The 22,413-nt window shown below is 46.2% G+C and overlaps 1 protein-coding gene across 1 annotated transcript in view; it reads right to left on the bottom strand.

Annotated features, from left to right (window-relative positions):
* Positions 1 to 3,509: 3,509 nt before the first annotated feature.
* The window catches only part of GLP2R (glucagon like peptide 2 receptor), a 51,015-nt gene continuing 32,111 nt past the window's right edge, over positions 3,510 to 22,413 (bottom strand). The window contains exons 10-13 of the mRNA XM_021694530.1: positions 19,381 to 19,469; positions 12,829 to 12,967; positions 4,772 to 4,813; positions 3,510 to 3,848 (exon numbers count right to left, since the gene is read on the bottom strand). Coding sequence (XP_021550205.1) covers positions 3,510 to 3,848; positions 4,772 to 4,813; positions 12,829 to 12,967; positions 19,381 to 19,469 — 609 coding nt within the window. The remainder of the gene's footprint in view (positions 3,849 to 4,771; positions 4,814 to 12,828; positions 12,968 to 19,380; positions 19,470 to 22,413) is intronic.

Here is a 22,413-nt window from a genome sequence, read left to right as displayed (position 1 = left end):
GGGCGACTGCTTTCGGCTCGGGTCGTGATCCCAGAGTCCCGGGATCGAGTCCCACATCAGGCTCCCTGCTCGGCAGGGAGTCTGCTTCTCCCTCTGACCCTCCTCCCTCTCATGCTCTCTGTCTCTCATTCTCTCTCTCGCAAATAAATAAAATCTTAAAAATAAATAAATAAATAAATAAAAACCGGGCAAAGGGTTTGAAGAGACATTTCTCCAGAGAAGATAGGCCAATGGTCGATATTATCACATGAAAAGGTGCTCAGTATCTTTAGTTACCAAAGAAACGCAAAGTAAAACTACCCTATCACGTCATACCCCTCAGGATGGTGATTATCAAAAAAAGTAGAAAGTAAGTGTTGGCAAGGACCTGGATAAATTGGAACCCCTGTGTGTCATTGGTGGGAATGCAAAATGGCACAGCCGCTGTGGAGAACAGCTTGGTGGCTCCTCACGATGTTAAAAAGAAGGGCCGTATGACTCTGTCATTCTCCTCCTAGGGGTCTACCCAAAGAATCGAAAACAGGGACTCAAACAGAATCCTTTGCACACTCATGCTCATAGCAGCATTATTCACAGTAGCTAAAATGGGGAAGCAACCCAAGTGTCCGTCAACTGATGAAGGGACTGAAAAATTTGTCCATACAATAGAGTATTATTCTGCCACAAAATGGAAGGAAATTCTAGTACGTGCTACAACATGGATGAAACTTGAGAGCATTGGGCTGAAGGAGATAAGCCAGTCACAAAAAGACAAATACTGTGTGATTCCACTTATGTAATGTGTCTAGGAGTCGTCACATGCAGAGACAGGAAGTACAATGGTGGTGGCCAGGGGCTGGGGTGGAGACATGGAGGGTTGGTGTTTAATGGGGACAGAGTTTTGGTTTGGGAAGGTAAGAAAGTTCTGGAGATGGTTGGACAACAGTGTGAATGCAGTTGAAGCCGCTGAACTGTAGACTTAAAAGTGGTTAAAATGGGGAATTTTATGTTATATATATTTCACCACAGTAAGAAGAAAAAAAAAATCACTCAAGAATTTCTTTTTTTTTTTTAAGATTTTATTTATTTATTTGACAGAGAGAGACACAGCGAGAGAGGGAACACAAGCAGGGGGAGTGGGAGAGGGAGAAGCAGGCTTCCCGCAGAGCAGGGAGCCCGATACAGGGCTCGATCCCAGGACTCTGGGATCATGACCTGAGCCGAAGGCAGACGCTTAACGACTGAGCCACCCAGGTGCCCCTCACTCAAGAATTTCTAACGATACGTATGCCCAGGCTCATTCAGACCAATTGCATCAGAATCTCTGACTCAGGCCAAGCCATCAGTGTTTCTAGAAAGTTCCTCAGGTGATTGTCATGCCAGGATTGAGACCCACTAGGCCAGATCTTCAAAGCAACAAGCGGAGCGAATGATCTAGAGGGTGGTTGAGATGAGGGGAGACACTTGCCTCCCGCCCTTTTGACCTCTGATTTCTGACTTCTGCCCCTTCCCCTCTGCCCACCCTCCTCGGTCCCCGAGGAGGCTGAGTGCCTTTTCTTCCAATCCTCTCCGGGAACAGCACACCAGATTCTCCAGGGCACGAGAGACCCTTAGCACTTGTACAAAACACGTGTCAAAGAATTGACCCAATACAAACCAAATTCATTAAACTTTTTACTTTAATCTTTAGCAAGACAAGAGCAAGCGGGGTGCGTGTGCGTGTGTGTGTGTGCCACCCCATTTATGGAGTGACAAGGGGGGAGGATATATTTACAGATGCTTTGGGGGAAAAAAAATTTCCGTCTCCTATTCGGGGCTGGGTCCTGCATAACGGACCCTGGACAGCATCTGATGCTCCCAAAGACATCTCTGTCCTGTGTCATCGACGGGTGTGTGCTGGGTACCGACTCTGAACCCGCTATGCTGGGTGCAGACTGGGAACAAAGCATGCCCCAGCTCTCTAGGAGCTAACGGACCTGACCAGGGAAGGCAGGGACACTGAGATCAAGGAGAAATTAGAAGGACGTGTACTTTAATGATTGAACGACAGATAATCTGGACACCCAAAAATAAACCTTTGCTTTGTTATGCACTTGCCTAATGCCTCTGCTCCGGTTTCTCCTTTTGGAAAGCAGAGCTGGGACTCGGGGTGGGGAGAGGGCCAAAACATGCAATCAACCAAGATAAATAATATTTTAGGGCAATCGTTGAAAAATAGAAATTCATAGCGCTGTGAATTGCGTAAGACTGATGAATCACAGACCTGTACCTCTGAAACAAATAATACATTTTATGTTTAAAGAAGAAAGAAGAAGAAGAAGAAGAAGAAGAAGAAGAAGAAGAAAGAAGAAGAAGAAGAAGAAGAAGAAGAAGAAGAAGAAGAAGAAGAAGAAGAAGATAGTAGGATGAGAAAAATGAAGGGGGGGAAATCGGAGGGGGGAGACGAACTATGAGAGACTACGGGCAGAGGGGAAGGGGCAGAGGCCAGATTCTGAAACAAACTGAAGGTTTTGGGGGGGGGTGGGCGGATGGGTTAGCCTGGTGATGGGTATTAAAGAGGGCACGTATTGCATGGAGCACTGGGTGTTAATATGCAAACAATGAATCATGGAACACTACATCAAAAACTAATGATGTAATGCACGGTGACTAACATAATAAAATAAAATTAATTAAAAAAAAGAAAAGAAAAATAGAAATTCATGCCCAAAAGTCCACGACGGGCGAAATATCAACATTTTCAATAAAGTCAGGATCAGACTCTGCATTTGCATGAGCTGGCCTCGCTTGTCTTACCCTCATCCTGGCCCTGTTATAATAAAAAGTTGTCTTTAGAAATGGCCCATCCACTGTAGCTTGTGGATTTTAGTTTTTAAAATGTTGTGTTAAAATATTACTTATCTCGACAATGGGGTTTTTTTTCAGTGCTGTCTTAAATCTTGTACCCAAGCTGAGTTCCTCACCTGCCTCACCCTAGTCCCCGCCCTGCAGCGGAGTGTCCTTGACAATGGAGTTGCCAGGTGAAATTCCAGACGTGCAACTTAATTTGAATTACGGATAATGTATACCCCACGGGAAGTACTTACACAATAAGGTTATTCATGTATCTGCAATGCAAATCTAATTGAGCATTATGACTTTTAACTGCTAAATCTGGCAACCGGACTTGATGAGTACCCTACTGTAGGCCCTCCCGCTAACATAAGGCAGTATCTAGCCCCTGGCACATACCCACCCACCTACACATGCATTTTGCACACTCTAAAAGCCACACTCCTGGGCGTTAACGCGTGTTTCCCTGGAATGTTCCTTCTGGGGTTTTCCTTCTGGCCCCCTGCTGTATTGTTTCAGTCACTGAGCCTGACCCTAATCCCCCGGGCCCTGCTCAGCCTCCAGAGCACCCTCCATGCCGGGTCTGGAGCATGAGAGACCTGGACATGAACTTCATGCCAAAGTGCGCGCCGCGCGTGGGGAGACCGGTGACTCTGCGTGTTCCCCGGGGAGCAGAGCCTGGGCGGTGGGCCTCCAGCCTAGATCTCGCTCTCTTCGAGAATCTCCTCCATGGTGTGGGTCAGGGTGAAGTCCCCCTCGCTGCTCTCGGACACGCTGCTGCCCCGGGGCCAGGCTGCGTGTCCCCGCGGGGGCCGGGCGCCCTGCCCCCCGAGGCCGTGCACGGACAAGTGCAGGAGCTGCCCATTGCCGCCGGATGAGGGCTGCAGCTTCTGCAGCGTCCCCGTGCCATCTGCCTGGGACAGCTTCTTGGGACATTTCCCCAGGAATCGGAAGTTCTTCTCCAGGACCCAGGCCCTGCAGCCCGAGTGGCGGGCAAGCAGGAAGCGGACCCAGTGCTTCCGCAGCTCCGCCTTCACCTACGGAGGAAGAAGAGGGGGGGTTACTGTGCTGGAGTCAGGTCACCGTGTGTGTGTGTGTGTGTGTGTGTCCTCTCGGCAAGTGTGCCGCCGCAGGGAAACGTACCTTCTAACTGGGGGAGATGAGCAGAGAGAAGCGAACAAGCCTACGTGTGTGGCCACAGAGCAGGATAGTGGGGCAAGGAGACAAAACTTAGAGATACCATGTTCCGGAAAGGACTGTGTGGAGGGGGCATAGGGCACCTGCCTGGTGGACATGGCACCCCCCGCGGGAAGACAGGCAGCAGGAGTGAGCAGGAAGGAAGAGGGTTTTGCTGTCCAGAAGCCTGCATTCTGGTGGGTGAAAGGGGGCTGGAAATGTCACCAACTCCTAAAGCAAGGAGGAAGCCACCTGCCCTCCCCCTTTCAAGCCTCTTTCCAGCAGAGCAGAGAACTGGTAATAATAATAATAATAATAATAATAATAATAATAATAATAAAAGTCACCATAGTTAGCAAGTACTGGGCCCTTTCCAGGAGCCCAGCAAGCCCAGGGCCACACTATACAGCAGGGACAGCTATTATTCCCATTTTACAGATAAGAAGACTGAGGCCCAAAGAGCTACAGTAACCCGACAGTCTCAGACCTGCTAAGTGGGTGAGGCACGGCCAGAATCCAAAGTTCAAGCGGGTTCCCCCTGTCACGCTTAATGTTCTCTGGGTGTCCCCAGCAGGGCCAGGGTTGGGTTCTGAGCCTCTTTCATGCATCCCGACACCTTCTTCCGGCTGTCTGGGCTGCCTCCTGCTCTCCCTACTGGGTGCTCACAGTGCCTATTTGCCCCAGTCACTACACATTCCCCCATCACATAACCAGAAACCTCTGGGGGCAGCAGGATGCCAGCCCCAGCCTCACCGGGACCTGGATGGCAGCTTCGGAGACGTACCTCTCCATTGGCAAAGCAATACTGCAAGGCCATGAGTAATCCCTGCAAAGAAAGGAGGAGGTACCGTGAGGTTTGACTCAGGACAAGATGTGTCTGGGAGTGGCCTGGAAAGTGCAAAGGCCCGCCTCGTCTTAGTAGCCCCCGAAGAGGTAGGCAACTACATTGCTAGCCCTAACTAGAGTTTGTCGTACTGGTTACGTTAACTTGGATTTCACTGGGATCTCTTCTGACTTTGACCCCCACCACCCGTATCAGCCCAGGTGTTTGCTTAGATGCTTGTAGGTTAATGATGATTAAATCCCAAAGACCCTATGTTCTTCATTCAATTATCCAAATATTGTACAAGACCACTATCCCATTTCTACTTGTCTATAGTGAGCAATGGCTGAATTTTTGCCTGAATTGCATCATTTCCTTTTGGGAACTGACCCTGCCCTACTCCCTGGGCTTCTGGCAAGGCTGTCAATCATGGTCCCCATGTTCTAGGATGGCCATCACCACCATAATCAGCCCAAATGGGCACGGGACCCAAGCAGGGCCAATGTGAGTTCTTTTCCCTGGGAACAGAGGAAGGGTTGCACTCTCGTCCCTGTGTTTGCCAACTTTACAGTCAAAGTAAGCCTAGAAATGGTAAGAGACAGATGCCCGATCTTGTTTGGGTACCTGGATCCAGCTACACCTGATCCTGAGATTTTCATTTATGCGAGATAATAAATAACCCCTTCTCCTGTCAGAGCATTTCTTTTGAGTAGATCATTTCCTGCCCGTGGTTTCTCATCACACGTAGATTAAAATAAAAATCCCCCAACCACAGAAGGCACTAAGGTGACCTGGGCTCTGTGTCTGCCTCGCTGACTTCATCCTGTGCCCTGCTTGCCCTCAGCTACTCTATTCCAGCCCCATTGGCCTTCTGGCTTCCTCCAGCATCTCAAGCTAATGTACTAGCTACCAGTTGCTGTATAACTCAGTGGATCAAAACAGTCAAGATTTACCATCTCACACACTTTCTACGGGCCAAGAATCCAACTGTGGCTTAGCTGGGTATTTTGGCTCTGGGTCATCCTTCAGGTTGCGGACAAGATGTTGTCAGTGTTCTGAAGGCTTGACTTGCTTCCAAGATGGCTTACATGCCTGCCACGTTGTTGCTGGTTGGTGGTAGGAGGCATCAGTCTCCCCCACAGAGCTGCGTGAGTGTCCTCGTGACGTGGCAGCTGGCTTCCCCCAGAGCAGGTGATCCAAGGGAGCCAGGAGGAAGCTACAACCTTGATGACCTGGCCTCAAAAGCCACAGCTTCATGTCCACAATACCTCAACGGTCACGCAGGTCAACCCTACTCCATGTCAGAGGGCACTCCGCGGGGCTGTGAATACCAGGAGGCGAAGATCCTTGGGGGCCATATTGGAGACTAACTAGCACAACTCATTGCTTACTGAGGTCCTTTCACGCTTTCTGGCTTCTGGACCATTCTTCCCTCAAATCTCTGCAATGCTTAACTGCCAGGAGTCTGGAATCAAAGCTGCTCTAGCCAGTGTTTGTCTTCCAGCGTTTCCTGACTCATCTGCTTCCTGATGTGATACCCAGCTGCGCTAACTTGCATACCACAGCTTCCCTGTGACTTGAGCATCTGTGGCCCCTGGGCTATGTGTCTACGGTACTGGAGCTCCATACGCGTGCAGGAACCAAGTACTTGAGTGTCTATGGAAAGAACCTTGTAAAATGCCAGGACTCACAAGGAAAGGACACATTTCCAACTGAAGAGTGAAGGTCACAGTGCAGGCTCTCTCCCATCTCTCTTGATCATGTTTCTCTCGCCCCCTGTGGCTAGTAAGGGCGGCTTGGTACTGGAAAAGGAGCTGAAATTGTAAAGGAGTTATAACATGTTGTCCTGGGGGGAAATTCTTATGCTCTTCCTAATGGAAGCTGGAGATCTTGCAAGCTGGCTATCCCAACATCAGTCACATGTTTGGATTCTGCCCACAAATGAGGGATTTTCTTTCTCTTATGCATCTTTTATTCCATGGCGATAGCTCCTAAACAGGGGCATGGTGGTACCAGTTTATCACTGTCACACAGTCTCAGTGGAGGTTCCCAGCAGCCATGTACAGTTGGCAGGGTGGGTTATATTTGCCTCTGGGCATATATTAGAAGGGGTACCTTTCACGTGTCAGAATCCTCACAAATGAGTTGGCTAAAATATGATTCCACATCACAAACATGTCTTTCACCTCTTTGGGTTCTTGATTCACTGTTTTAGGAGCCTCCTGGAGTCCGGTTAACTCTGATTCTAGATAAAGTGAGTGTGAAGGGAGTGGTCCCGCAGAGCAGACGGCTCTCACTTCCTATGTCACCACCGCTTGGCAATCTCTCCAAAGATCCCTTGATGGTGAAATTCTTTAAGAAATAAGCACTTGGAAGAGTGAAGGAGCCTCCAAGCATCAAGGAGAGGCAGCTGTTGGGTCCATGCCAATTCCTGCTGATGCACTAAGATATGACTCACCGGATGTGCTCCCACACATCCGCCCATGCCTACTCTCACCTCTGCCTGGTGGGATGAAGGGGAGCAGGGCAGGGGTACTCAGAAGGTGGGAGGCTTCTGTCCATGCACAGGCTCTGTCAGTGTGTTTCCTGGCTCAGTCTGCAGAGCAATTCGTGGGTCCTCATGTTTCTCAGTGGTGCATGGTGGTGGGCAGAGCTCCAGCTGCAGGACCAAAGGATCCAGCGTGGTGGTGAGTCTCCAGAAATTACCCCAAGGATCTCTCCCCTCCCTGTAGGCATATGCTACTCCTCACATGAAACCGAGGACCTTGTTTTCCCTCCCCTTGAATCTGGGATGGCCTTGTGACTTCCTCCTACCAGGATAACATGGTAGAAGTGACATTCTGGGACTTCCAAGCCTATGCCTTAAGAGCACTGGAAGTTTCTACCTTCTCCCTCTTAGAACATTCGTTCTGGGGAATGTTCTGAGAGTCCAGCTTCCAGGCTATGAGATGCCCAAGGTAGATGGAGAGGCCATGTAGAGGAGAACCGAGACTCTGTGATTGAGAGCCTCAGCTGAGCCCCAGCCAACAGCTTGTGTCAATGTCCAGCCATGTGAGTGAATCATTTGGGATGTTCCCAAAGATGGGATGTTCCCAAATATGTTCCCATCTGAGCTTTCAGATGTTTGCAGCCCCATTCAAAAATTGCATGTATCAAAAGTATTGCTCTGCTGAGCCCAGGTGGCCCAGCTTATAGAATCATTAAAGATAACAACACGGTTCCTGCTTTAAGCCATGAAGTTTTGGGGTAGTTTGTCACATAGCAATCAATGGAAGGACTGAAATAAGCTCCCTTGCCAGAGGAGTCTGATAGGCTGATTCCTTTTTTTTTTTTTAAGATTTTATTTATTTGTTTGAGAGAGAGACAGAGCATGAGCATGAGCATGGGCAGGGGGAGGAGGCAGAGGGAGAGGAAGAAGCAGGGAGCCCAATGTGGGGCTCAATCCCAGGACCCTGGGATTATGACCTGAGCCGAGGGCAGATACTTCACTGACTGAGCCATGCAGGCGCCCTGATAGGCTGATTCTTCCTCAAAATTTGTCCCCATAGCTCCCCTTGAGCATCTGGTCCTCAGAGGGCCTTGGGTGTGTGAGATCAGTTGACCAAGGGCTCACATGACCAATCAAGCCCTCAGAGGAAGAAAGGCCATTAAATACTGCTGACAGGTATGAGTTCTTGTTTCGTCCTTGACATTTTTAATTTGGGATTACCTTTTAAAGAAGATGAACACCAAACAACATAGGAAACCCAAATTATTAAAGCTTCACCATTGAAATATTCCCCCAAAGACTGAAATACATTAAACACAGTTTCATAATGGGGGAAAAAAAGAAAGGCTACCAATGGGTCCTGTGTCTCAGCTCAGAGCCACACACAATTCAGTTCCAACAGAAGGAAAAAGGAACCAAAGTTGCCCAGACCACGTGACCCAGGCTCTGTCTCTGGCCTTTGGGGAGCATGCAGTGGGCAGGAACATTCTCTCCACTTTGTCTCTACAATCTCAGCACCTGACTCTGCCCAGTGACAGTAGCTTTAAGACTCTGATACAGGGAACGTGGCGTCTCCTGGTTGGGATCCTCACAGAGCATCATGATGGAGTGCTTCCCTGCAGGGGCTTAACCTCTACAAAGAAACCTCATCTCTGATGGCTCTTGGCATATGCAAGTTCTCCCAAGTCCTCTGTCACTACAGTGGTAGGATAATTTCTCCCTTATGGTGACAATGTGAGGGTTCTATGAAATCAAAAGCATTTGGGGGTAAACAGATGTTTTCTAGTGTTCCATTTTAATTCCTCTTCTGGTATTTTTTTTTTTTAGTTAGTTATTTAGTTTGTGTGTTTTCCAGAGATAATAGCATGTATCTTAACATATCATATTAATACTAGCATAATTCTGGCAAAATATAGAAAACTTCCTTCACTATAGCTTCATTTCCTCCTTCCTCTAAAGATCTAATGATCTTTATAATATAGTTTATGACAAGAATACAGTTTGTAATAATTATTTTATACAATCTAATGTCTTTAAAAACAGTTAAAAGAAGAGAAGAGAAAATACGTATATTTATAGTCTTTTGTATTCACTGTTGTGTTTATATTTTCTAGCGCATTTAATTTCTTCCTGTGGATTTGAGCTACTGACTGGTGACATCTTCAAGCCTGAAGGACTTCTTTTGATATTTCTCCTAAGGAGGGTTTGCTATCAACAAATTCAGTCTTTGTTTATCCGAGTATTTTTTTTTTTAATTTTACCTTCATCTTGAAACATAGTTTCAATCCTTGGTTGAATTGTTTTTCTTTCAATATTTTGATTACATCATATCACTGCTTTGGGACCTCTACTGTTTCTGATTATAGTCAGGTGTCACTTTGTATTGTTGGTCCCTGTGTAATGAGTCATTTTTCTCTTGTTACTTTCAAGAGTTTTCTCTTTGTGTTTGTCTTTCAACAGTTTGACTGTAACATTTCTAGGTGGGGATCTCCTTGTTTTATCTTCTTTGGAATTCATTGAGCTTTCTGGATTCACAGATCAATGTTTTTCATCACCTTTGGGAAGTTCACAGCCATTATTTCTCCAAATGACTTTTCTGCCCCTTTTTCTCTCTCTTGTCCTTCTGGGACTCCCATGTGTATGCTAGTATGCTCAATGGTGTTCCGCAGGTCTCTGAAACTCTTTTATTTTCTTCATCTTTTTTTTCCTGTTTCTCAAATTGGATCATTTCAACCAACCTATCTTCAAGTGCTTTGACTTTTTTTCTGTCACCTGATTCTGATATCAAGCATTTCAAGTGAAATCTTCATTTCCATTATTGTACTTTTCAACTCCAGAATTTTTCCAGATTGTCCTTATTTTGTAATTTCTCTCTCTGTATTAAGATTTCCTAATCGATGAACCTTTGTCATCATACTTCTCTTTAATTCCTTAAACATGATTTCTTTCAACCATTTGAACATATTTTTTAAGGATTTTATTTTTAAGAAATATCTACACCCAACATGGGGCTCTATTTCAAACCCTGAGATTGAGAGTCGCACACTCCATCAACTGAGCCAGCCAGGCACTCCTGAACATATTTATAATAGCTTCTTTGAAATTCTTTGTCTGCTAAGAGACCTCTCAGAGAGTTCTATTGACTGTTTTTCTTTTTCCTGAGTATGGGTCACACTTTCTCTGCATGCCTCACAAATTTTTTTTTTTGTTCAAAACTGGAAGTTTTATAGAATCTGATCCCCTACTCCCCACTCCCTGGGTGGTTGCTGGTGTTTGTTTGTTTAGTAATTTTCCTGGGCCACTAGTTCTGTGAAATTTTTCTTCCCTGTAGTCACAGCCACTGATGTCTGTGCTCATTTCAAAAATTTTTGGTTTTGTGTTTAAGTCTGACTTCCTGCCCCTGTTTATAACAGCTTAACAATTAGTCAATGATTGGTCAGAAGTTGTGCTCAACCACCTTAAACCAGTAAGGCTTCCACACTCTGACAATGGATCTGTGTGTGGCTTGGGGGACCCATTCCAAGTTTAGACAGTTTATAAGTCTTCTGTGGCTTTTACTTTCCACCTCCCTTGTCTTCTGGGTGTGTGTGCAGGAACTCGTGTTCAGCCATCGACAATGTGGATATTCTCTCTGGTATCTCCTGAGAGTATATGCAACCTTGCACATGTACACAAGCCTCCAGCCCACCAGAGAGATATGTAGGAGCTGATCGAGGCCCATGATGGGTGTCTCATTCCTCAAATCCTCCTGTTAAATTTCTGGCTAGCTTGCCAGGCTGTTTCTCATCCCAGCTAGGATCACCGTCTCAGGCTGTGACATTTTCATTTCTCTATCCTTTGCCACCGAGATCACTACTGTATTTGACAATGGCCAGCGTGTGGGCTTTTCCTGCTCTTTGACTGATCAACATCAAGTCAGCCCCTTTCTGCAGTGAAGCTGCTAGTTTTCACTAGAATTTCCTCACTGATGGAGAAGAGGTTGGAAGACAAGTGCACTTCAGGCTAAGCCAACAGACCCCACTGTTCTTACTTAGATTTAATAATTTTTCTTGAAAAAACTCTTCTCAACATTTTGTATGCCTTTGACTGGTCTCCAGGGCCGTCAAGTGGTTGCTGTTGTCAATTTTGTGCAATTTTATTGCTGCTTTCTGGGGAGGAGATTTGCCAAGCACCTCTCTCCTCCATTCCATAAGTCCTGCCTTATACTAGCATTTTAAGATTATTAGTCCCAAGGTTACCACTGTATGGGGACTCTGCTGCTGGCGCTGTTTGTGATGGTCTCTTGCATTCATGGCCTTTGCTACTGAGCCATGCTTTTCAGGGAGATGTTTCTGTGGTCTCCTCCCTTTCAGTCCAGGCTGGGTCTGGGATTTGCTTTAGTTTTTTTTTTGGGGGGGGGTGGAAAGTGCACCAAGTGGTGGGGGCAGAGAGAGGGAGAAAGAATCTCAAGCAGGCTCCACAATCAGCATGCAGCCTAACCTGGGGCTCAATCTCACAACCTTGAGATCATGACCTGAGCTGAAATCAAGAGTCGGATGCTTAACTGACTGAGCCACCCAGGCACCCCTGGGATTTGCTTTAAATTTTAGAATGCAGCAGAAGTATCATTGTGTGAATTTCAGACCTAGGCATTTAGAAGGCCTGGAAGCTCCTGCTTTTGTGCTCTTGGGAGCTCTGAACAGCCATGTAGGAAGTTCAGCTTCCCTGCTAGACAGAGAAAGAACCTACAGCAAGGGAGAGGCCCTAAGACTGTATGGAGCTAAGGGATGTAGCTGGCAGTGAGAAATGAAGCCCCAGAAATTTGATCCAAATGAAGCCACTCCAGCTAGCCCCAGCCATGTGAGCCTTCCCAGCTCACGCACCAGACATAAGAGTGGTGAAGCATCTTGGAAGTTCCAGCTCCAGCAGGCATCGCGTGGAGCAGAGGTGAGCCATCCTTACTATGCCCACCTGGATTTCTGGTCCCCAGAATAATGAGAAATAATACAAATTATTGTTGTTGTAAGCTACTAAGTAACGGGCAACAATTTAAGGAATGGATAACCAAAATACTAAGGTAAAGGAAGCACAGCTCTCTCCCACACATCTTGACACAACTATCAAGCTTCAAGAGCCTCCTGGTCTCGACTCACTGGTTCTTACCAAGTTGTATTGTGTTCTGAGTATGTCACCTGAAGCATAGACAATGTTCATTGTGCACAATGCCTTGCAGAGAACCCAGCAAAAATAGGCCCATAATAAAAGTCTTCATGTTGACACTCACAGTTAATATGATTGTGAGTCACACCAACTATTATAGCTCAGGAAACAGACCACTTTTCCCTTCTTAGTCACTGAGTCATGCTGGCAGGATCAAGGCAACATTTTTGGTCTACACACCCTTCTCATGCCAAAGACCCTAAAGCTGTAGAGCCTGCTGACACTACAACTTCGTTTCCATCTGTGGGCTTTCTCAAATCTCAGCCTGTCTGGGTCAAGGGCATTTGGTTTTCTCCAAAGCAAAGGAATCCTGGTTCAGATGCCTACTTACATGGAAGGAGCCCAGAGTCAACTGAATGAAGAGTCGTATGAGTTTTGAAAATCCTTCCACTTGATCATCAGTGATGAAAGAGAAGAGAATCTCATGAACACCCAACAGAGGAATGAGGACCAGTGTTGACTTTGCCAGTCTGCAAATGACAACCAAAAAATTGTCATGAAGGTCGCTTTGGGAATAGGCAATGTTTATTGCTCTTCTGTGCATGACTTTATTGTAGCTCTTATCATCCTGATAAATAGCTGATCTTCCAGTTTGTCTCCTTGGCAACACATTGAATGCCTTAATGGCCAGTGTGGTCTTGTTTACTGATGCACCCTTACACCTGACTCATGGCAGACGCTTGGACAACACAAATTGAGTTAATGAATGAATGAATGGATGGGTGGATGAATTGATGAATTCTCCTATATAGATTATGAAATGCCTCTAGATCTTAATGTTTTGAGTGATGGATAGATTTCCATGTGCATGGCTGTCATCCTAGGACACTACACCCTTACCGAGTTTGACAGATTTCCTAGTACCTGGCTGGCAGGTGCCTCTACTTCTTTCTCTATTCAGGACTTCCAATGTCAGTGCTTTACTGAACCTGAGAAGGGAAAGCAAATGACATGCCTGGGGTCACACAGCCACTAAGTGACAAATCCAGCCCTGGAAGTGAGGCTTGCGACTTTACACTCACACCCTGCACACTCCATGCAGAGCTTGACCGTCAGCCCCCATGCCGCCCCTCAGCCCCAAGACAGCAAGGGCTGCAGGAAATGAGAAACTGATCCTCCTCATAAAAAGTGTTGTGTGGAAGCCTGCTGTTGTATACACTCTACATAAAAAGGACAAACATTCCTTTGTACCACCCACGTGCAAAGTGCACAGCTGGGACCCAAGCATTCCATATCACATACCGGTGGTTCCCAAACATGGTTTACCATTAGAATTCCTTAAGGAACTTTAAAAGATGGATAGATGATAGATAGATAGATAGATGATAGATAGATAGATAGATGAATGGATAAATGGAGAGATAGATGGAGAGATGGATGGATGGATGGATAGATAGATGATAGATGGATGGAGAGATAGATGGAGAGATGGATGGATGGAGAGATGGATAGTTGGACGGATGGGTAGGTAGATGGATAGATCGATGGACAGATAGATGATAGATAGATAGATAGATAGATAGATAGATGGAGAGATAGATGGAGAGATGGATAGATGGATGGATGGATAGGTAGACGGATAGATAGATAATAGATAGATGACAGAAAGATAATAAATAGATACAGCTAGCTAGCTAGCTTCCTCAGCCCCAGTGTCAACCTCCTGAGTCAAAACCTCTGGCTACTGGGTCTTGGGAATGTGAATTTTTAAGGAATTCCCCATGGGATTCTGAGAAGCAGCCACAGTTGGGAATGACTGCTGTTTTACTATTGAGGCGCTTCTTAATTTAAAACTACCTACATTAGCAAAAGTGACTCATATCCAGGGCACAAACAAAGCTACTGTCTTGTATATACACATTGGGAAAAAAAGAGTTTAATCCCTAATGACTTTTTAGCCCAAATCACTTGTCTTAAAGGGCCAGACTTGGAGAGATCTCTCCCCACCGCCGAACCCCATGGAATTAAAGATGTAGGAACATCAGCAGCTTATGGATGATGTCCTCGGGAAGGTTTAACTGTACGCAAGATAAAGTGTTTAGTATGGATCCTGCATCCGTGAGAGCCATTCAAGTGTACTGTTATCAAGGAAATGAAAGAAACCTCACCTTGCGTTCCTTGCTTGGCCCCTGCGAGTGCCTGAGTTTGCGACGATTGCTCTGGGTTATCTGGGTTTCAGTGACACATACTTACATACTTAGATGCAGATCCACATCTTACCATCAACTTATTCTTGGGGCCATGCTATGACATTATGTGTTTTGAATAAACTCTTTATGTTGGGATAATTTTAGATCTGCAGAAAAGTAGCCAAGAGAGCACAGAGAGTTCCTGCCTATGCTTCCCTCAGTTTCCCCTAATGTTAAATCTTGTATAATCATGGTACACTTGTCAAGACTAAGAAGCCAATATTGGCATGTGACAAATAACTATAGTCAATTTCACCAGTTTTCCCACTTATTGTCCTTTTCATGTGCCAGAATCCCACATTTTGTATGAGATGGTTTTTTTTTTAAAGAATGACCATCTTAGAATTAAAAAATTAAAAAAAAAATAATCTAAAGAATGACCATCTTTTTATGAAGCTTTGGGCCGTTTTCGTAACTGCCAGCTCCCTTGTTGGATGTGAAGGGGTTCCCCATTCCTGAACTCATTCTAACTTCCTTAGACAAAACACCATGTGTGTCCCGGTTCAGATGGAAAATCCATAAATATCTATGGCCGTTTACTCTTATGAACTGTATTTATACTTATTTTTCAGCTATAGTCATTTGTTTATTTAAATTGTTTGGTTTATTGCAGTCATTCAGCGATCCAACAAATATTTATGGAGCATGAACCAGCGCAGTGGGAGAGGAGGTGTGTGGTCAAAGGCAGCAGAGCATAGGGACAGTATCTGTCCCTGGGTTCAAATCCCAGCGCCACCAGGAACTCGCCATGTGGCTTTGGGCAAATTAGTTAACCTCTCATCTGTAAAAATGAGGATTATACTACTGATAATATAATATGAAACATTGAAACAATAAAAAAAATTATTACTGGTAATAATACAATGGACAGTGTCGTTTTAAAGATTACCTGACAGGTGGCAAGTGCTGAGAATAATGGCATCTAATACTTGATGAATGATCAATAGTATTTACCCATCACTGTTTTTTTTTTTTTTTTAAGATTTTATTTATTTGACAGAGAGAGATACAGCGAGAGAGGGAACACAAGCAGGGGGAGTGGGAGGGGGAGAAGCAGGCTTCCCGCCGAGCAGGGAGCCCGATGCGGGGCTCGATCCCAGGACCCTGGGATCGTGACCTGAGCCAAAGGCAGACGCTTAACGACTGAGCCACCCAGGCGCTCCGCCATCACTGTTTTTAAAAGAAGCCGTCTTTGCCTTCAGGTTGCTTACAACCTCAATGACTTTGATCAATTTTACTTCCATTTGTAACATCTTTTGTTTTTGGTTGCCCACCAGAAAGTCTTTTCGGAAAGGGCTCTGGGGTTCAGCAGCTTAAGAAATGATTCTCCTTTATAAATTCATCAAGAGCTCTGCCCCACACACCACATGGAACATTAAGACCAGTCCTCCAGGGGGACAGCCGCCTGGGTGCTGGGACCCACAAAGAACAGACAACTCTGACCACAGTGAGCATCACTGGTCTCTATCTGTCCGCATTCCAGGGGCCTGGCTCAGCTCTCGCTCTCCGGGCCAGGCAGGTGCGCCATGTAACTCTCCTCCGCTGGAATGGGGGAAACCCAAGGACAGGCCTAGGACTACAGAAGGTTCTCCAGCTCCTAGCAACTTGTCTTTTTGGCAAGACCTAGATATATTTAATTTAAACTTTCCTAAAATATACTCCTGGAGGGGGGCCAAATCTTGAGAGCTACATTCTGAAAGTTCTCAAAATCTGGGAGAGATGGAGGCAGGCCTGTTTCTACCAGAGTTTGGACAAAACTCACCAGCCCCCATTGCCCCTTCCTTCTCACCCTAGCAGGGGGCGACAAAGGAAAACAGACTTGGAGGGGGATAGGGAGGTGGAAGAGGGCAGTGTGAGCTGGGGGGTGACCCACTGGGGTGATGGAACGTAGAAATGAGGGTGTTAGCACTGCTCGCAGAGAAAAATGGGCAAATGCACTCATCAGTGCTGGAGGATTCACCAGCCCAGGCAGTAAAATAAGGTGGCCTGGTGTGTCCTGAGAGACAGGGCCCTCATTTTTTGCTCATTAATGAGCATAAACTAATCAATTGTACTATGCTCTGCATGGAGAAAGAGTAAGTAAACAGAAAGCAGATGGCCAACCAAAATGGTGGGGAAAATCACAAAGAAGCAGCCCTATTTGTGGAGACCCTGGGGAATGAACCCTGCTTTTATCAGGCAGGTGGCACCGCAGGGCCGTGGTGGTTTCTCATGGTCAGTAATCCTTCGCACCGACCACTCTGCATTGAGGATGTGATCACCAGCAACATTCTGGTGACTGCTTTGAGTTTCTGGATTATTTGTTGTCAAGTGTGCTAGGAGTGCAAGCACCAAAAGGAAACCTCGCCCCACCCCCGCCTTTCCCAGCCTCTAAGAATGAACAATTGTAGAGTCTGGTTTATATCTCAGTCTCTTGTGAGTTCAGCTGACATTAGTCAGCCCTCCAAAGTCTCAGCCACTCGGGAACACTGATAGGTCCCCATCTCCATCCCCAGGTGGTGGCAAAGTCGCCAAGTAAGGTGTTTTACCCTGGGAAGACTCAAGGTGGGCCATGCACCCAGGTTCCTCTTTTCAAGCTTTATCCTTGAACAAGGGTGGGGAAGGGAAAAGAACTTTCCAGACAGGTTGTATATATCAGACAAGCTATTCCTTCTCCCTCCAAAACAGCTGTCCTGAATCATTGCTCAGCCATGAGGTTCTCCCCAGTATCTTGATTTATGCTTCCCTAGATCCATGGCTCCCAGTTGGGTATGCACACTTCAGGGTTATGCAAGACAGTCCATTTGGCATCAGAAGAAAATATAGTAAGGAAAGATAATCAAAGTTTTATGTGTTAATTTTTAATCTATCCTTTATAATTTTCTATTCTTTGTTGTATTTTATAATAGCTGTATCAGTTCAACAGACCATGTATATATATGGTGAGGGGCACGCTCAAAATTTCTTCACTGAAAAAGATGCATGATCAGAAAAGTTTGGAAACCACTCTCTTGGATAACTCCAAAGGAGATCCTGCAGAAGGGGATACCGAGGCTGCTTAGAAACACATCTGCCATAGCCCCACTAGAAAATTCCATGCGTTATTTCATGAGAGCAGCTGACCCCAGTGGTCCTGCACTCTGTGTGTCAGAATCTCTTGGGGGAAGTCTATAAGAAGTCCATGTGGTGGGGCTCATTTCCACACCTACTGAGTCTGAATACCCAGTGGAGGGCCTCAGGAGTCCATGCTTTTGGGCTGGCTGGCAGGTGATGCTTACAAGCAACCAGAATGGAAAGCTCCTACAGGGGGTGCTGTGGGTCTGGAGCATGGGGAAAGCCCCAGTGGTACATGGTGGGCTTTGGGAGCAGAAAATAGCAGGGTGCAGGCTCTCGGTCTGCATGGAAACTGGTGTCTTGGGATTTATCTCCTTCCTGCTTCTGTCTCCTGGGAGTGCCGTCCTCTGTTGGGTTTCCCAGATGCCCCAGTGTCCCCTGAACAGACCCACAATAGGAGGACTAGAGCAGCTCTGACCATGGTTTTGGACCTCCACCCTCAGAGAGCAGTTAGAGGCTGAGCCTTGGGAGAAGGGCCAAAGAAGCTTTGAGACACTTAGAGTCTCCACCAGAGGCGCCAAGAAAGTCGGCATGTCTCTGTGTTGTCCAAGCCAGCCCAAGTGCCTTGGGGATGGGGTGTTTGCAAAATATTTGGGCCAATTATAGCATATATTTGTCAGTGCTGAACAATGCGTGTTTGTCCTTTGGGATCTCCTGGACAAACCCACTCACCATATCCGATTAGATTGAGAGCCCACATCTTTGGTCTTCCTAAAAAGCAAGAGATGGGTCTCCTGTGCCAATTCTCATTTCACACACCCATTAATCCGGCCCAGGGAGGCTGAGTGACTTGCCCACGGTCACTCAGAGGATCTGTGGCCGTGGCCAGCATCAGCCCTTCCGACATGCGTTCACACCAATATACTAGTTTTGGGGAGTTGGGATGTGTGCTCCTTACAGACAGGGTCCACACAGTATCTTTCTTCTGTTCCCAGCACAGTGCCAGGCACATGGTAGGTGTTCATGAAATGTTTGTTAGATAAAGGGAAAAACTACCTTTCCAGCACACCTAGGTCAGGCCTGATTTGGGTGTTAGTGAGAGAGAAATAGAGTTCCACCCGTCCTCACTCACACCTCTGCCTGTGGCCAAAATCCTTATACTCAGAACCACTCCTTTGGCTCAACCAAGTGGCTCAACCACCCATTCTTTTTTTTTTTTTACTTTATCTCTTTTCTTTCTTTTTTTTTTATTCTTATGTTAATCCCCATACATTACATCATTAGTTTTAGATGAAGTGTTCCATGATTCATTGTTTGTGCATAACACCCAGTGCTCCATGCAGAATGTGCCCTCCTCAATACCCACCACCAGGCTATCAACCACCCATTCTTAGGAGCATTTTAAGTTTCCTGCTACGGGGAATGTGTGTAATTTTGACCACTCCTTTCATTTCCATGGGGCCAGGAGGCCCTCACCAGTAGCAAAAGCCCCACACAACCCCAAGACACCTTTTTCAGAGGTTCTCTTCTTGATATTCTTGTCTTAGAAGATAGACATACTGATGAGGCGGCTCATGCCCCTCTTCCCAGAACATTAACCAGAATAGCCTGAAGGGTCAAAACAATCTTGGACCATTGGAGGCCGACCTCAGGCCACTTACCTGTACTTATAATCTCTGAAGCACATTTGATGGGCTTTGAGCTTAGAAATGAGAAGCTTGACAATTTTCAGGAAGATGAAGAAATTGACCTTGGAAAAAAGCAGATATGGGCAAATAAGTGGTGGACTCCACATGGTTATGAAATCAAGGTCACCCTGAGCCTGGCCATCGGATCCTTGTCCATGTAAGCCAGGGGAAATGTGGCAGTCGGACGTTCAGGTAGTACGTGCTCGTGGTCATCCCCAGTCTTCCTAAGGCCATCTCAATACATCCACACATTATTTTATTTAATACTCACATTAATGCTCTGAAGAAGCTGCACTATTTTTATTTTGTGGTACAATAAGAAAACAGAGGCACGGAAGAGGCAAGTACAATTCCCAAGGTTGCACAGTTAGTAAGTGACTGAGCTGGTACTGAATATACCTTTACCTGAAAATAACCTGTTCTTCACTTAAACAGCCTCCCTTCTGTAAAGAACTCCAGCCCTATCGGTGTCTAACTTGAGTCCTGTAGCTGCCATAGAATTTACTGGAAAGCACACATTCTCTTCTCCCTAGACTGTATTCCACACCTGTCATAGGCTGGGACAGTTCCACCCTTCATTGTCAGCCTTGATAGAAATGATTAAATATGTCTGCAAATTCTTCAACACTGTTCCCTTTGAAAAGCAGAGCCTAATTTCCCCCTTCCTCTGGGATGTGAGCTAGACTTAGCTATGTGCATCTCATGAAAAGAACATGGTGGGAGTGAGGCTATGTGACTTCTGAGGTTAGGTCCTCAAAAGGATGGCATCGACCTGGTTCTCTCTCTCTCTCTCTCTCTGGGAAAAGCCAGCAGCCATGTTGTGAGGACACTCACAACCTGTAGAGAGACCCACCTGGGGGAACTGAATCCTCCTACCAACAACCAACACCACTTGCCAGCCATGTGTATGAGCCACCGGGGAAGCTGATTCTCCAGCCCCTGTCAAGCCATCAGATGGTCGCAGCCCCAGCCAACACCTTGACAGCAACTACATGACACATCATGAGGCTCTTGGAGAGGTAGAAGGGCAAGTGGTTCAATGCGGCTGGGGCTTGGAGAATGAGAACAAGATTTGTGAAGAGTAAGACGAGAGTGGAGGTGAGGGGAGAACCAGCTCCTGCAGAGCCTTTCATGGTCACATGGAGGAGTTTGGGTTTCCTTCTGAAAGCAATGGAGAGCCAGTGATGAATGTCAGGCAAGTGAGTTAGCCGATCAGATTTGCTTTTCTGCACTTCAGAAAGATCATTTTAACAACCATGCGGCGGCGGTTGGGGGGGGGCGCGTATGGATTGGATGAAGGTAAAACCAGAGTAGGGGAGACTGGTTGGGAGCAGTTCATAGTTCCCAGGCAAGAATGATAGAGAGGTGATGTGAAGCCATAGGTGTGGTGCACCAACGATGGGGAGTACAAGATGGACTTGAAACTTTTAAGGAGTTTGAGTCAAATTGCGTTCGATAGTGGCTGGATGTGAGGTCAAAGATGACTCCAAGTTTCTCAGTAGAACTCAAATGTGCGGTAGTGTCATTCACTCAGAGTGGACAGAGGAGGAAGAGCAGTGCAGGGGGAAGAGGGGGAGGTCTAGTTATTTTGGACGCAAGAGATGTCCCAAAGCAGTGAGATATTTATGTCTGGATCTCAGCAGAGAGGTCCCAGCTGGAGCATGGAGCCAGCATTGGAGGAGGCGAGATTGTCCAGAAAGGCTAGGTAGACTGGGAGAGAAAAAGGGTTAAGAGACTCAGCTTGTAATGAAGGGAAAGGTGGCAGAAGTGGAGGCAGCGCAAGAGATTCAGAAAGAGTAGCCAGGGCAGTGGGAGCAAAGAGAAGTTTCAATAGGAACGAATGAAACCATCAAGTCAACAGATGGTTCATCCAATTCATTGGCTCAAAAAAGCTGTCAACTGTATGTTCAATTTGGTTTGGTTAATCGGTTAACTCCAGGGCAATGGGAGCTCACGGCCGTAAGAATTTAAGGAGGTAAATGCTACATGGGATTTAAGCAAACTAAGACTGCATTTAGCAACAGGGAGCTGAGAAAAGGTGCAGTTCACAGGTGAGAGCACAAGCCAGATTGCAATGCTTTGCTTTGTGAGCTAGACGTGAAGAGGGAGACAGCCAGTGTAGACCACATTGAAGAGGCTTGGCTGTGAAGGGAAGCGGAATGATAGAGCAGTAATTGACAAGGAATGCAGAATGGGGATAATGTCTCCCCTCTTTTATGTGCAGGGCTGGAAGACGTTTGGGATTACAGTTGTTTTTAAAATGGAAAAGACTTAAGAATGCCTCTATGCAATGAGGAAAGAGCCAGTAGAGAGGGTGATTGGGTGACAATTAATGGAGTAAAGTCTCTACAAACATTGAGCCAGCACAGTACTAATGCCTCCCACCTGGAAATAAAACCCTTGAGCCACATATTGAAACACAAGCTGCAGGATCCAACGTGTACCTCCCGTGACTTGCCTTACTGGCCCCAGGAGAATCAGTGCTCAAAACTAACAGTCTGCAGTTTCGGGCAAGAGACTATTTATCCAATCCACCAGCAAACAGGGATGGAGCTTCCCAGCCAAAGAATATTTAGTAACAGAACACTTAAATACAAACTAAATGCAACCAAGTAATTTCTTTCTTTAATGGGATATCTGCTTTTCATCACAAAGAGAAAACGCTGTGTCCTTGGCTTTAGTGATTTGTTGAACTCAGGCATTTTTCTCACAAAGTAAGTTTAACCGGGGAAAGGAACATATTTCAGCAAATTAATTTCAATCGGGACTGTATCCTAGGAAATGAAGAGTTGTGATGAGGAGCATGTGGATTTGCTGTTCTTTGTGTCTTCCAGGGAACAGGCATGAGAAAATGGGCATCAACCCATGGGCCACATGGAGGCACTTCTTCAATGCCACGGAATGAAACACCAGCCTGGATGAGCCTGTGTCCATCTAGGTGTCCCGCAGGACAAGAGTCAGCAGGCATATTTGGATGGTGCTGTTCTTCATTCGTGCACAAGCAGG

The sequence above is a fragment of the Neomonachus schauinslandi genome, chromosome 15 (assembly GCF_002201575.2).
Source record: "Neomonachus schauinslandi chromosome 15, ASM220157v2, whole genome shotgun sequence".
Taxonomy (NCBI): domain Eukaryota; kingdom Metazoa; phylum Chordata; class Mammalia; order Carnivora; family Phocidae; genus Neomonachus; species Neomonachus schauinslandi.
Note: the sequence above shows the minus strand (reverse complement) of the source record. Positions and strands in the feature narration are given on the sequence as shown.